Here is a 13,808-nt window from a genome sequence, read left to right on the forward strand (position 1 = left end):
TCTAGTAATTATCATTACTAACTCTGCTTTATCCATGCAAATTTACTTTGCGGATTTCTTTGCAGAACCAGTTGTGTCTGATGTCCTCTATAAATAGGCATTTTATGGGAATTGAGTCAAAGTTGTGTTCCTTGCTGTTGGGCCTTCCTAGTGTGACAGTCCAGGGGTTCCCAAACTCTCCGGGAATTTGGGATCCCCAGTGAGTCTTTGCAGGGGAGGGGAAAATGCAGTGATGTGATCCCTAGGATTGTATGACAGGTGACAGGGGCTTCATGCTATTTACTAGCAAGCAGCAGCCTTCCAGGGATGCAGGGAGTTTCACCAAAGCCTCTGCAGGGCTCCCCAAGCCTTGGAAAATGTAAAAATAAAGATTGTGACCCACTTCCGGTTTTGCAATCCCCCTGCACTTTCCCACTCCCTGCCCCTTAAAGGGTCAAAGACCGAGCTTCTCAGGCTGGGGTGTTGCAATGTCCCAGTTTGAGAATCTCTAGTGTACCATGTACTTCATTTACTTGGAGCCCTTGCTTGAGATTTAAAGGCTTGGCATATTTTTTGATCTCTCTCTCTCTCTCTCTCTCTCTCTCTCTCTCTCTCTCTCTCTGTAAGTGTGAGAGATTTAGTACCTAGAATGAAAGGAGAGAAACTGTGGGAGAAAGACTGTGTACATAGTCTACTAGACAACACTGACAAGTTGGGGTACTTTCTTGTGAACATATGTACTAGCAGAGTGAGGGCTTGACTGCCACTTAAATAGCAAATTGGAGAAAGTATATGATTGAATTTCTTTCTTTTAGCAATACCTGGAACTGAAGCACACAGCCAGGGACCCATCCTGGGGATCAGCAACTAGAGCCAAATGTACCCCTTGGCCTTGTAGTCTTGTCCACATGTCTTGTGATCAGAGTTCCAGGGGTCTGTACTGGATTGTGGACCACTTCTGAAGCTGCATGGCATTGCAACTGTGTCGCCACATCACTTCTGAACATTCAGCAATGATGTCGTAGCCAAACTTCTGGATTGCTGAGCAATGTGGCCACTCAGCAACCCACTTAGTACTTGTGATGTGCAGTCTTCACATCACCCTCACAGGCTGTGTGAATGTCCTACTTTTGTGTGTGCACACGTACATGTGCATGAGAGAGAGTGTGTTTTGTGAAGACGTCTGACTGCCTGGCCTTTGTTCCTGTGGTGAATATAGGATACTGATTGGCTTGTTGTCTTGAGCTGACAGGAAGCTGTCTGGCTTCCAACCAGAGTATGTGGCTGCAGTGGTGGTGAGTGTAATTGGTCTGGCTCCATGGAGTCTTATCCTGTCGAGGCATGAAGTTCTTATTTGAGAAGGGAAAGAGGGTGACAAGGGGCAGTCTGAAATCTTATTGCTACCTCCACAGGCACCTAATGGTTAACCTGAAAAGTATCTAGTAGGGTTAAACCCTTTGCACTATATACACATGAAGCTGCCAATATCTAGAGTTTCTCTTCCCCTTTGGCCCTGTTTACCCCAGCCTCTGCACTAGGTGTGTGCTATGGTGCTTACAACTGAAAGCTTAATACTCCCAAGTCTCTTCTATAACTGTCTTTCTCTTCCTTCCTTAGAGCAACTGTTCTCCCCCTCTTAACCATATCTGACATTGTGTATTGGCAAAGAGGGAGTGTAGTGGTAGCAAATATTTTGTAAACCTAATCTATTAGACCTGTGCTACCATCTCCAGGTGTAAGATGGCACTTTTTTCCCAGCTGCTTTGCTGATAGATGCATTTGCCCTCTCACCCATAACTTTCTTCTGAGCTGCTGTGTGGGCTCAAGACATAGTAGATGTTCCTGTTCTGAAGAGAACTCCTGACAAGTGCTGTGAATCTCCTATCACTGTCTATTGACATATCAACGGTAGATTTTACAAACTCATCATGAAGTGAATTTTCACCCTTTCTTCTATCCTTTTGACTACTCCTTTTGACTACTCCCCTAAACAACAAAAATCTCCAAACTGTACCATGTCCTAAAGAATAAAACAAAACAAGTAGTACTTCAGGACATAATGAATCTTGGATTTTGTCATATGGGATACACAGAAGGAACATTTATCATGTAGAAATGATGGGTGCTACCTTGAGGTGGCTTGACCAAGGTAGCCTAAGATTTTGAACGTCGAGGGAAGCTCTTTGCTGGTGATTCCAGACTGTGTCTGAAGTCTGAACTGGTTGACGTGGAGTGCAGCTGCCTTCAATAGTTCTTCATGGTGAACCATTTGTTCAGTTCACCACAGGGACTAGCCAATAGTTCACCGTCACACCCAAGGTAAATGTTTTGTTCTGCCTTTTGTGGTGCCTTGGTGGTAATATTTTCTTGTGTGTGGTGAACCACTGCATACGGATAGCTCAGCATGTGCTTATTGTTGTCATGTAGTGTATATTTAAAGTACCTTCCACAAGGCAGCCTAAAGTTCACATTTCGGTGAGTCTGGTGTCTCAGTCCTCTTGTCTGTTCTCCATTGCCTGCTATTGTGGGATTTGCCATGCAACAGTGGAATAACAAGGTGTCCCTGACTAGGGAACCAGTTCTTGAAGATGCTGTCATGTTTTGTTAGCTGAGTTGTAGACCTGGTTTGGGGAGTAGGATCTGTTCAATCCTTGCTTCCATCTTTCAGTGTGATAGGAGAGAGAGGCATGTCTGGTGCACTCAGGAAGGGAATACAAAAGAAACGTATTATTAGGAGGCATTCATGGGCTCTGTTTTTAATTGTTCAAGAAAGGGCAGGTGAGGTTGAGGACTAGAGAGTCCAGGTCTGCATAGAAGGGTGCGAATGATAAAATTTTTTAATGCAGTTCTGTCAGGGAAAGGGGCTCCTGCGAGAAGACTGGCTGACCAAAGGGAGCAGTGTCTAGTGTTTAGGATGCATGACCCCTTCCTTCTCCTCATTTTCCCTTTACTGGACCAGCAGCTAAACAGGGGAAAAAAACCATGGTAATTTTTATCCACTGCCACTATACTAGGCTGTAGAGACCAGGCAGGAGGGAGGGCATCTGGAAAACCCTCCTCCCAGGAGAGCACTGAGCATAAGAGGTTCTTATTAAAAAAAGAATCTGCAGAATGAAGAGACATGACAATCCACAGAATTACCTGTGAACATGGGCTAGGCAGATGAAAGGTCAAAATAAAACTAGTTTATTAAAAGTGTAACAGAAATGGGAATGAATGTTATGGAGAAAGAAAGGTGTGGTGCTAAAAGTACAAGCAGGCTGATTAAAAAAATTACCTGAGCTTGTCTGGAAAGCACAATTTTTTTTAATCAAATGGATGCAGTAACCTGTAATGCCCAGTAGATGGGGCTGGGATGCTACGTAAAACCTTCAACCTACAGACCCCCCCCACCACCACACACATCTTAACCCATTTTTACCAGGCCCACATGTGTACACACAGATGTCCCTGTTATGTATATGCAGTGTTGGGGCAGAAATAGTTTAAGCCTGAGAAAGTTTGCAGGCGGGCTGGAGTTACTTAGCAGACAAAGCAAAGAAAAACAAACCTTTCTGAACTCAGTCTAGCTAGATGGTCTCTAGTTTACACACATTGCTCAAGGAATCACCAGTCATTATACTTGCAGGTGAGCAAGTGGGCGCATCCTCTGAGTGACCCAACGAGGTGGTCACTCAGGCAGCTGGCAGTGAATGTGTTCCTTGTGTGTTGGCAAATACATTACCTTGCTAGGATGATGTCAACAAGTTACTTGATTGGAGAAATGGAACCCCCCTGGCTTCTCCATCCCATCCCTTGGACCTAGACAGACAGGCTTGGCTTCCCAGTTGCTAAGCACAACAGGGTGTCCATTTCGAGAAGGAAGAGAAGCCCAAGCTACCAACCTATATGCTCTCCCTCTAGTAATGAGTCTCACACAGACAGCTGCCTGAAAAAGGATGTCTCAGCAGCTTTTTAGGCAGTTGAACCTGCACTGGAGGTTCTGGGCAGTTCAGTGTCAAAAAATACAGGAAAATTGGGGGGGGGGGCAAGAATAGGGTATTCAACACAAGTTCAAACTCTAGTTCTTCAACTGGAATTGAGAAAGAGGTTCACTGAAGTTAGAAGAAGAAACAAGTACCTTTGTGTAAACAGGTCTGATGTCACACAAGGGCAGAACAGATAAGACACAATGCAACTGAAAAGTTTGCTTGGGGCACATTGGAGGAGAGGCCATTTGTGAAATTACTCAGTTGATGTACTGTGTTTTAGTGAGTCAGGCATTATGGAAATTCAGCAGTCTTTAGGGAGTTTGACTGTAGCCTAGAGGTACCAAACCAGGCCAGTGAAGAGGTGTGTCAGAAGGTCCCCAAAATTTATGAGAAGATCAAACCTTATTTGGATAAGATATTCTGAACAATGGAAACATGCTACATGGTGCTGAATTCTAATATGGATTTCTCAAAGTGGGAATCGAAGTTATTTTTACTAGTGAGAAGCATAAGCTGTTTAGTAGTATAGAGCTGACTTTTTAAGCAGGGCTGCCCCTAGGGGTGTGTGGGGCCTGGGACTATTCTGACAGTCAAATTTGGACCAGCACCTCAAGTAGTGCCCAAATTCCACCTGCCTAAACTCTCCCCCCTGCTTCCACCACCGTCTCCTTCTGCCTCCACTGCCTTACTGCTGCTTTAGAACAGGAAGATGTGGGAAGGCACTGAGAGTCAAAGAGTGATTGGAACAGTATTGTGGCAGGCCCTTTACCAGCTTCTCCAGCACTATGGCTGCTGTTGCTCCAGTCCTCCCCTCTCAGTGCAGGGCCATCCAGAGTGTGGGGCCTGTGGCAGTTCACCCTTCCCTCTGTTTCTGACTCTCTAAGTGACCTGAAAACATATGTGGAAGTAACAAAAAGTATGAATGTAATGGTAACTTTCTGGAAACCAGAATTCTTGGGCTAATGCTCTGAATTCTTTGAGTCCCAGAAGCATGGGAAATCTGGAGCTCCACCGGGCTTGGAGCATTTGAGGGGGATGATGTGAAGCAGCAGGCGGATAAACTCTGCATTCTTTCTCCCTTCAAGGGACGCCCTCTTCTGGCATTGAACAGCACTGTAGACACCAGGTTGATGGGAGGCCTGAGGCAAAGCCCTGCGCTGGGTCCCCCTGCCCAGCACCTTATGGTGCACTGGGTGCTGCTTTTGCCACTCATATGTTGGGTGCAGGGATGGGCCTGGGCTGTGTGGGCCCCGCTGATTATGAGCTGCTGGCCAGTGCCTCACCTAGCCAGCCTGTGACACTTACTTGGCAGGCAGGCAGGTCCTCAGGAAAGAAGCAGGCATTGTTACTGAATTGCAAGCCAGCAAACCTTTAATGAGTACTGGAAACTGACATAATGATTAAACTCAGACTTATAAAATGCTAGTTTCAGGTGTAATTTCAGGGGTTACAAAAAAGAGCAAATGATGTGTCCAGTGTGTCACCCTTCAGCCAAATTGGCAGAAACCTTTCCAGAAACTCAGAAAGGGCATCTCACCAAGACAGCACTTCCAGGAAAAGAATATCTGTTACCCTACATAAGGGGCCTCCAAACTTTTTGGCCAGAGGGCTGTATCAAATATCTGGTGTGGTGTGGAGGGCCGGAAAAAAAATTTCAATATAAAGCTTAAATAAATTAGAGATGGAACTTAGATGAGTGAATAAATGAATGAATGGGCTCATTCATTCAACCTCTCTGGCCCTCAGAACACCCTCCAGACAACACTCAGAGCACAGTTCTGGTCATGTTCAGTTGAGTGGGCCAGAGGCTTTCAGGGTACAAGACATTGGCCGTGGACTGGAAAGAGGTTTGCTGCGGGCCGCATATGGCCCCCGGGCCGGGGTTTGAAGACCTCTGCCCTATATGATTGCACACAAATGGAAGGCAAAGAACAGGAGTGGAGGGTTGTGGGTTATTTGATGTGGGTATGAAACTAAACCTGGAACAGTCCAGTTCCCAGTCTGAAATTAATACAGAAAAAATGTTGCAAACTTGAATTTTTGAGTCATAACAAAATGGAAATAGTGTGCAATTTTGTAACCACAAACATCACATTTCACTGAGCCACTTGCAATTCAGGGGGTGAAAGGTGGATTTTACAATTCATGAGGCCACAGTGATTGTGCTGGAGACCTAGATTTCACAGAATAAACACTTATTCATTTCTGTTGTAATCATAGCAGTTGGAGGGGGGAATTGCATCAAAAGTAGGATGGGTGGGTGGGGCGTTTGGCACTATGAGAGAAACATCTGACTGTTGTACATCGGAGAATAAAACCTATGTGGTGGTTATAACTTTCGACATGATTTAGGATTCCAAAAAGGTTTCATGTGTAGAAACAGGCATAAGGGAACAAGAGTCCCCTTAAGAACCTGAAGGAATTCCCAGGTGAGTACATTATTCTACTAGAAACTACTGATGTCGGGCCCTGAGCTCTTTCTGAAAGAACTTTGCTGTCTGATATTCAGTTGTCTTTTTATGTGCTGCTCGGCTTTGTCACTGTGTGTCTGTGTCCTGCTGCTGTGCTGCGGTCTGTCCAGGCAAGGGTTAATGCCTGGGCTCTGTACAGCGGCAGGTGGGCGGTTCTAAAGCTGTCATCTTCTATGGGAGCCAACACAAGCAGAGAAGCTCAATTGAGTAGAATGAACGGAGGCCAAGACACATCCCCTTCCCCTTGACAGGGCTGGGCTCCCCAGCACATGGGCTACTAGCGCACTGATGGTGCGTCACGAGGCTTACATTGACAGTGGGCTGAAGGAGCTAGGGCGGCAGCTTGAGGTAAGCATGTGTGTTTCTGTGTGTGTTTGCAAATGGGAATTCAGTCTCTGCTCTTCCAAGATGCAAAGCTGCAGTTTGTTGCCCTGCCTGTGTGCCAGTCTAGCCATCACAGCTGTATTTAGTGACATGTGCCTGTGTCTTGTTCTTGCTGAGCATCGTGTGTCTGTCCTTGCTGTCATAGCCATGCTTGGTGTTGCACATTTTGCTGTCCTGCATATACTCATGATAGTGTGCCTGCCAGCATTCCCTAGTAGCTTATGCTGGGTATGGAAAGCACAGTGTTGCCTCTGGCTTTCCTCTGAGCCATGTTCTTGGTGGGAGGAAAGCTGCATCATAGGAGGGGGTGAAGAGGTAGAAGGGGAGCTGAGTGTGGTTGAAAGAACCTACTGTTTTATGTATCTTGGCCCCACTTGCTCCCAGCAGTTTCCCCATCTGTCTGATCTGCGTGTGAGAACTGGATTTTCCCTATGTTTGTGTCCATGTGCAAGGATGCTTTCACTGGGTTGAGATCACTGTTTTCTGCTATGGGGAGTGTTTTTAAGTTCTCCGAGCAAGAACTGAAGATAAAGTTAGGCCTAGAATAAACTCTGGGCAGGTGGTACAGAGCGGGGCCTCTAAGAGGAATTTTACCAGGGGGTATGAAGTTTCTTTTGGGCCAATTTGCAAAGGGAGAGGGGTAAAAAGAGTGAGGGAGTGTGGTGATGGGTGAGCAAAATGGGGGAAGGGCAAAACAGGGTCAGGAAGGGTGGAGAAGGCTGGAAAAGCCTTTGGAGCCCAGGCCTATCCACCCATGTAGCATTGGCAGCTAGATACAGTAACATGGAAAACCAAGCACACTCCTAAGTCTCTCTCGAATCTTTCAAATATAGAGAATCACACAGAAAATTAGCATGCAGAGCTACTGTAGCTGTCCAGTTTCCTTCCAGATTTGACAATCTGGAGTGTCATGTATGCATGCCTCAGCCCAGCATATATGGCTTTCCATTAGCTGCAGCCACACACTCATGGTAGTGTTCCCAGCGTCCCATGCGGGCAACAAGCTTGAGCAGATAGGAAAATGTAATATTCCAGGAAATTTCTGGGCCCCTTCCAGTGGTTCCTGGGCCCCCTTTTTGACCCTGGACCCAGGTACAAATTACCCCCTTTACCCCCCCCCTCCTAGGCCCTAGTACAGAGTAAGGGGTATGGGGGGGGAGAGAGAGAGAGAGAATCATCGTCATCAATATGACCCCATCTTTGCCCTGCCCGAAGAGCAGCTGGGTAGGCAAGCCTTCCTCCTCCCCTGAGGAGAAATTGCCAGTTTGTGGGAGCTACTTGGATCAGCTGCTAGGCATGTGAATAGGGGAGCCATCTTAGCATCAAGGGCTAAGGGAGTTTTTCTTTTAGGTCAGAAACTAAAACCAATAGGTGGATTCTAAGAGAAGAGATCATCAGACACAGACCTTTAAGCAAATTGCCTTGGGGACCAGAAACCAGAGAGAGAATTGGGAAATGGTTTTGGGGAGCGGCCTTGAGCCTGGTATTTAGCACTTTCTTTGGATGCCTGGACTTTCACAGCCCCCTCCTCAATTTTATGGTCCTACCCAATATGGTTCTGAACATGATGGCTTTGTGCTTTCTATTTCCATGCATTTCCCTGTTTGCTCTGGAAGGGGAGCAGAGGGTAGAACTCTCTCTCGCTTTCACTCACAGAAGTTGGTGAACTCCAACTAGAGTTGATGTGGGTTGTCTGGCAGGCAGATGGGTTGCTGCAAGCTTTGTTTCGCTTTTTTGCAAGATCAGGATCCAGCTCTGAGTGGATTCTCTTTGGGTAGTTGGTGCCCGCTTGGCATAGCTCGCTGGTATGAAATGAATGAAGCATAAAGAGTGCTCATGGGGTGCCTTTCTCTGAACTGAGCCCAGATGCATTTGATACACAAGTGGGTGAAAGGAGCTTTGTACTGAGAAAACACTGGGCCAGAGAATATTCCCTGGCATTTGCAGGTTGTTTCTGTAAGAAATTGTGGGTAGTATTAGAACTATATTTTAATTTGTTGCTAGCAGCAGGTATTGGAAATGAGACTGCCTACTTCTAAGGGAAGAGAGCAAGAGAGTGGTTTGAGTAGTGTGCACATGCTCTGATGAGCAACTCTGAATAAACTGCTTCTCTTTGAGGAATGTTCCCTATCCCAAAAGCAGCTGATTGCAGACTTGATTCAAATATTTTGCTTAGACTTGAGCTGTTCAAAGTTCCTTGACTCATTAGCCTCAATATATTTCTTTTAACTTTCTGAGGCACATACAGAGGCAACTGCCGCTCCCCCCACAGCATCTTCTCATGTACCACCCTAAATAAAAATATGTGGCACTGACTTTGGTAGGATTGGGACTCTGACAATATTTGACTGGTCAATTACCAGTTAACTTTTTGTATTCATAAGTTTGTACTCATTTGTACTTGAAGTGGAGAATGCCCTTGTGTAAGTGGTTAGTTTACCTTGGTTGTTGTAATATGGAGTCATCTGATAAGTGGCAGAAATAAGTGTGCTTCTACCCTCTTTCCCCTGAATTAAGTGACAAGGATTAGCTTCTCTTGCTGGCACCTCTGAACAGAAACAGAGTTTGGAGGAAGCACAAAATGCACGCATGCCTTTGGAGGGGAGCATACGGATATGTTGACTCACCCACCTGGAGAAGATTCACTGTTACTCCAGGGATGACTCCTTCCCTACACTGTCAGGCCACCCAGACAAGATCAGACCTCAAGTTTCTGCTCTCAGTTGAGTGGCTACCTCCCTGGACCACTTCTAAAGTGGTGCAATGGCCACGGAAATCTTTTCCACCACAGGCTGAAAGGCAGTTTTCAAATTGGTAAGGAAGTATTCCCTACACAAAGGGGAGGCACTTTGCACATAACAGTACTTGGAGGTTTTGCCTTTCTGTGTGTGACAGAATCATCTCTTCACCTAAGGAGCCAGACTTTGGAAGCAAGTGTCAGTCCAGTGTAAGACCCAGTGGACTTCTTTTAAACTACTTGCTATGGAGAGGAGACACCTTCATGCGATCTCTCATTGTGCTCTGTAAAGGTTTTGAGAAAAGTAGATTTTGAAATTAGTACAGCACTTTTTTGGTCTAATTGTCTAGTGCTTTTAGTACTTGATAGTATTTGACACAACTTTTCCCCTGTTTTTAGGCTGGTTACATGCAGCTCTGGGCCAAGGCTGTGGCGTGCCTTGGGCTCCTATATGTTACCCATCTACCCTGCCTGCTAGACATGAGGAAGTGCTGCCTCTTTAAGAGCAGCCTTCTTTGTATGCTGTGGTTGCAGTAAGCTTGGCTCTGGGCTTCTGCCCTCGTGTCCAACTGCAAAGCAACGAAAAGGCACTTCCCTTGTTTGGCTTCTCTGTTCTAGCAGCCACACAATGGAGCCTTGTTGTGTCAGGAACTCTGAACTCTCTGAAATAGGCTCAGGGCTGGGGCTTGGTTCCCCACCCAAACTATGAATCTGTGCTCCCACTAGGCTCGGGACCCCAGTGCTCTCACCACCCCCTCAACACTGCAGGGGAAAGCTGAGGTACAAAGGATCCATCCCCCACTACTTGTTGCCTGACTGGGTTGAGTAAGTGTATGACATAGGAACGGCCAAAGCTGTTCTGATCTCACCTCTCTAAGTTCTACCCTGCTGCTTCCATCTCAAGCTAGCTAAATCAGCAAAAATCCTGGCAGGATCAAATCAAGACACTCCCCCTGCCTGCAGCTCCTAGAATGTGATGGACATGAGCATTGCTTGAATTCCTCTAGTGGTATTTGGGGAATGTCCCATCTCATGCTGCTAGCTGCAGATGTGAAAACCCACTGTAGTCATGCTGCAGAGATGTGAGTCAGATCTGCACTGCCCCTTATCACTTTCCCTGTGTCTCTACTAACTGGGGCTTGTGTGTTGACTAGAAAGCATCAGCTGCCATGGCCTTCCCAGGCAGTTCCACTTTGTGAAGCAGGAGTTGGGCGCAATTTGCTTTATGTGTATTTTTCTCCTGGGATCTGTGGTTGGTATGAGGCCAGCAGATGCAAAATGTCTTAATGCAACACTTTGTGCATACAGTATTTTAGCACTGTTTCTAGGGTGCCTTTGGTGGGTTCCAAAGACATGTCCCTGAAGAGTACAGTAGCTACATCAGGCTTTAAGGTGAGCCATAACTGCAGACATGCAAGTTTCTCAACCCTGCCGGATGTCAATCTGGAGGACTGAAGTTGTCCTGGAGTCTTCCACCTGTAACTCATACTACATGGTATCTGTGGCAAATAAGCCAACCTCATGTAGTTTGGAGTGCATGTTCCACACCAACCACCTTAGCTGAATTAAATGGTTGGCTGCTTTCACCCGTCCTGGGCTAGCCTTTCAAGAATGTGTGCTCAGTGTAGCTTCCTGAAAATTTAGAGCTTGACACAGCAGCAAGTTATAGGTTTTCTAGATTCAGTGGGGGGGGGGGGGCAGGCCCCTGTGCCTTTTAAACAGCTGCATAAAAGGGGGGCAACTGCAATTGGATGCAACTTCTTTGGCCACTGCAAAACTGTGGGGGAAGAAGTTACGCATGATGAAATTTTCCTTTCTATACCATCTTTTTAAATGCTTCAGACTCATCTCATACTAAATCTGATCTTCTGCATTCTTGAGCGGAACTCACAAAATTTTGCTCCTTTCTACTTTTTGTACAGTCACATCTTGATTTTTGTTGTGCTCTTATATATCACATCCTTTCCATTAAATAATGCCTTTCTCCATAGCTCGTGTTTGTGTGTTAAGAGCTCATTGGTATCACTAGAATAATGCTCAAGGCATGCTTTCACCATCAATAGTCCAATACAGGTCTCTGTAACCTAAAATGCAAAATTCAGGACTATACAGCAGTTTTGCTTGCAGGAAAAAGACAATTTGAAGGGACGTGATGCTGTTTGCTATAAAAGCTTACTAGGTCTTGGCCTGTATAAGCGACTGCCTGGGAACTTCATGTAAGCTGCACTGAGCTTCTCCAGGGATCTGTTTTGGTAGTTCAGATCAAAAGACCACTTAGTCCAGAATTCCATCTCCAGCAGTGACTAGCTGGATGTTTCTGGGAAACTTATCAGTTGGGCATCATGTAATAACCATACCTTGTTTACATTCATCCCTCAGATGCACTGCCTCTAATTATGGAGGCTGTGTTTGGCTTGTCGTGGCTAATATCATTTGGTTGAACCATCAGTTTCCCATGAATTTGCTAGTTGCGTGCTTGTTTAAATCGGGTAAACTAAGTCACATGAATTTCATATAAGAACTTAATCTAAAAGAATGGAATACAAGTGAAGTGTGGGGGAAGGGAGAGGAGTTGAACGGCGCATATTCAATATAAACAGTGCATTGTGACTTTTGGTTACAAGAAGTGCATCAAGTTGCAGAGATTATATCAGAATCCACTTGTCTCACCAGGAGCATGCTGATCACTTAATTTATATAGATCTACATCATAAGTAACCCTCCTTGGTCTGTCTTTTATCTTTGCAGTGCCCAGCGACCTGACCCCTGAAGAGTGCCAAGAGCTTGAGAACATCCGCCGACGCAAGCAGGAGCTTCTGGCGGACATACAGGTATGTTAAGGGGTGCAGATGGAAGGGAAATAGAGGAGAGAGAGAGAGAGACCAGAAATGACTGAGGAGGAGTGTGTATGTCATTTTCAGTAGAAGCCAATACTTTCTTGCCTTCTCCAAGCTCGCTCCCTCCCTCAAGGCACAGTGTCCCTGGAATTTAAGGCTTGGCACCTCTGTTCTGGTGGGCATCTCCCATTCTTGTGGGAGCTAAGCTGTATTTTATGCCAAAGCTCAATCCTGGAGATATGAAGCAGAAATCAAGGAATGCCTTTGAGCATGTTAAGACTTTCTTTTCATCTGAGCAACCACAGCCAGCTCCCACACTGTTTGGGTTAGTAGCAAATGTTCTTTTCCTGTCCGGAGTCTTGGCATTTTTCATTTTAGAAATTGAACACAGGCACCACTTCTTTATGGTTCTCTTCCCCCCCCCCCAAATAAAAGGATTCTGTGCTTGGCAGCCTGGAGGGTTTGCACATTTGGGTCTTGGGCACATGTCACGGCCGATCAGGAAGCAGCCATGGTTCTGGCCACTCCAGCAGAGGTAGAGAGGTGAGAGAGAGCCAGGGGGTCCAATTAGAAAATGCATCTTCCATGTCTAAGCGTTGAGCTGGTGGGGAGGGGAATCTCCCCCGCCTCTGACCCTGGCATGTCAGATTGATGCACCTTGTGACAATGACGTTGGGGAGAATGGACTGGGATATGGGATTCTGCGTCTGAATCTCCCATCATGTCAATCAACCTCCTCTTTCCTTGCCAGGCATGGAATATCCACTCGACCCTGCAGTTTTTCAGGATGGGGACTTTGTTCCAAAATGATGCTACATAATATCACCTCCTCCCCATTCATTATATCCTCTAATGGCTTGTTGCAGCACTCATCTTCTTGGTTGTGGCATGGGCTGCTCCTACCCTGCAGCAGCTTTGCCTATGGGTGCCGTGCTTGGCAGGGCTGCCCATCAATCCTATCAGCCATAATTAAGGCAGTATCGGAGGCTAATCACTGCCATATGGTGGACACTTCCTAATGAGATTAGCCTGGTAATTGTGTTAGCCCCAGGGGCTCACTCTTCCTTCATTTCTAGCAGAGCTTGGCATGCTGGTACCTTCCATAGGCTGGCATTCATAGGAAAGATGGGCTGGCATGTTCCTCTCCAGTCCTCATTTCCCAGGGTGTTGGGTGCTTGCAGCAGGCTTTGGCTGTGATTGGTGTATAATGGAGGCTCTGGGCAAGGGAGCAGAGGAGAGCAGGAAGGAGGTCTGTGAAAGGCCCCTGCTCTCTTATTCCCCAAAGACTCTGCCCAGCAGAAAAGAGTCTGGGGTTTCGGTGGTGATGTGGTCTGAGATCTGGGAAATACCTTGGCAGTCTATTGATGAAGTGACATTGGTGGGTTGTATGGTCCTGTGAGCAGCAGCCTGGCCTAAGCACTCCCAGGCT

The 13,808-nt window shown here is 46.3% G+C and overlaps 1 protein-coding gene across 3 annotated transcripts in view; it reads left to right on the forward strand.

Moving 5' to 3' along the window:
• Nucleotides 1-13,808, forward strand: part of CYTH1 (cytohesin 1) — a 56,835-nt gene that overhangs the window by 26,229 nt on the left and 16,798 nt on the right. For all 3 annotated transcript variants that reach the window (XM_066613674.1, XM_066613672.1, XM_066613675.1), the window contains exon 2: nt 12,291-12,373. In XM_066613674.1, the coding sequence (XP_066469771.1) occupies nt 12,291-12,373 (83 nt within the window). The remainder of the gene's footprint in view (nt 1-12,290; nt 12,374-13,808) is intronic.

The sequence above is a fragment of the Tiliqua scincoides genome, chromosome 2, assembly GCF_035046505.1.
Source record: "Tiliqua scincoides isolate rTilSci1 chromosome 2, rTilSci1.hap2, whole genome shotgun sequence".
NCBI classification, from domain to species: domain Eukaryota; kingdom Metazoa; phylum Chordata; class Lepidosauria; order Squamata; family Scincidae; genus Tiliqua; species Tiliqua scincoides.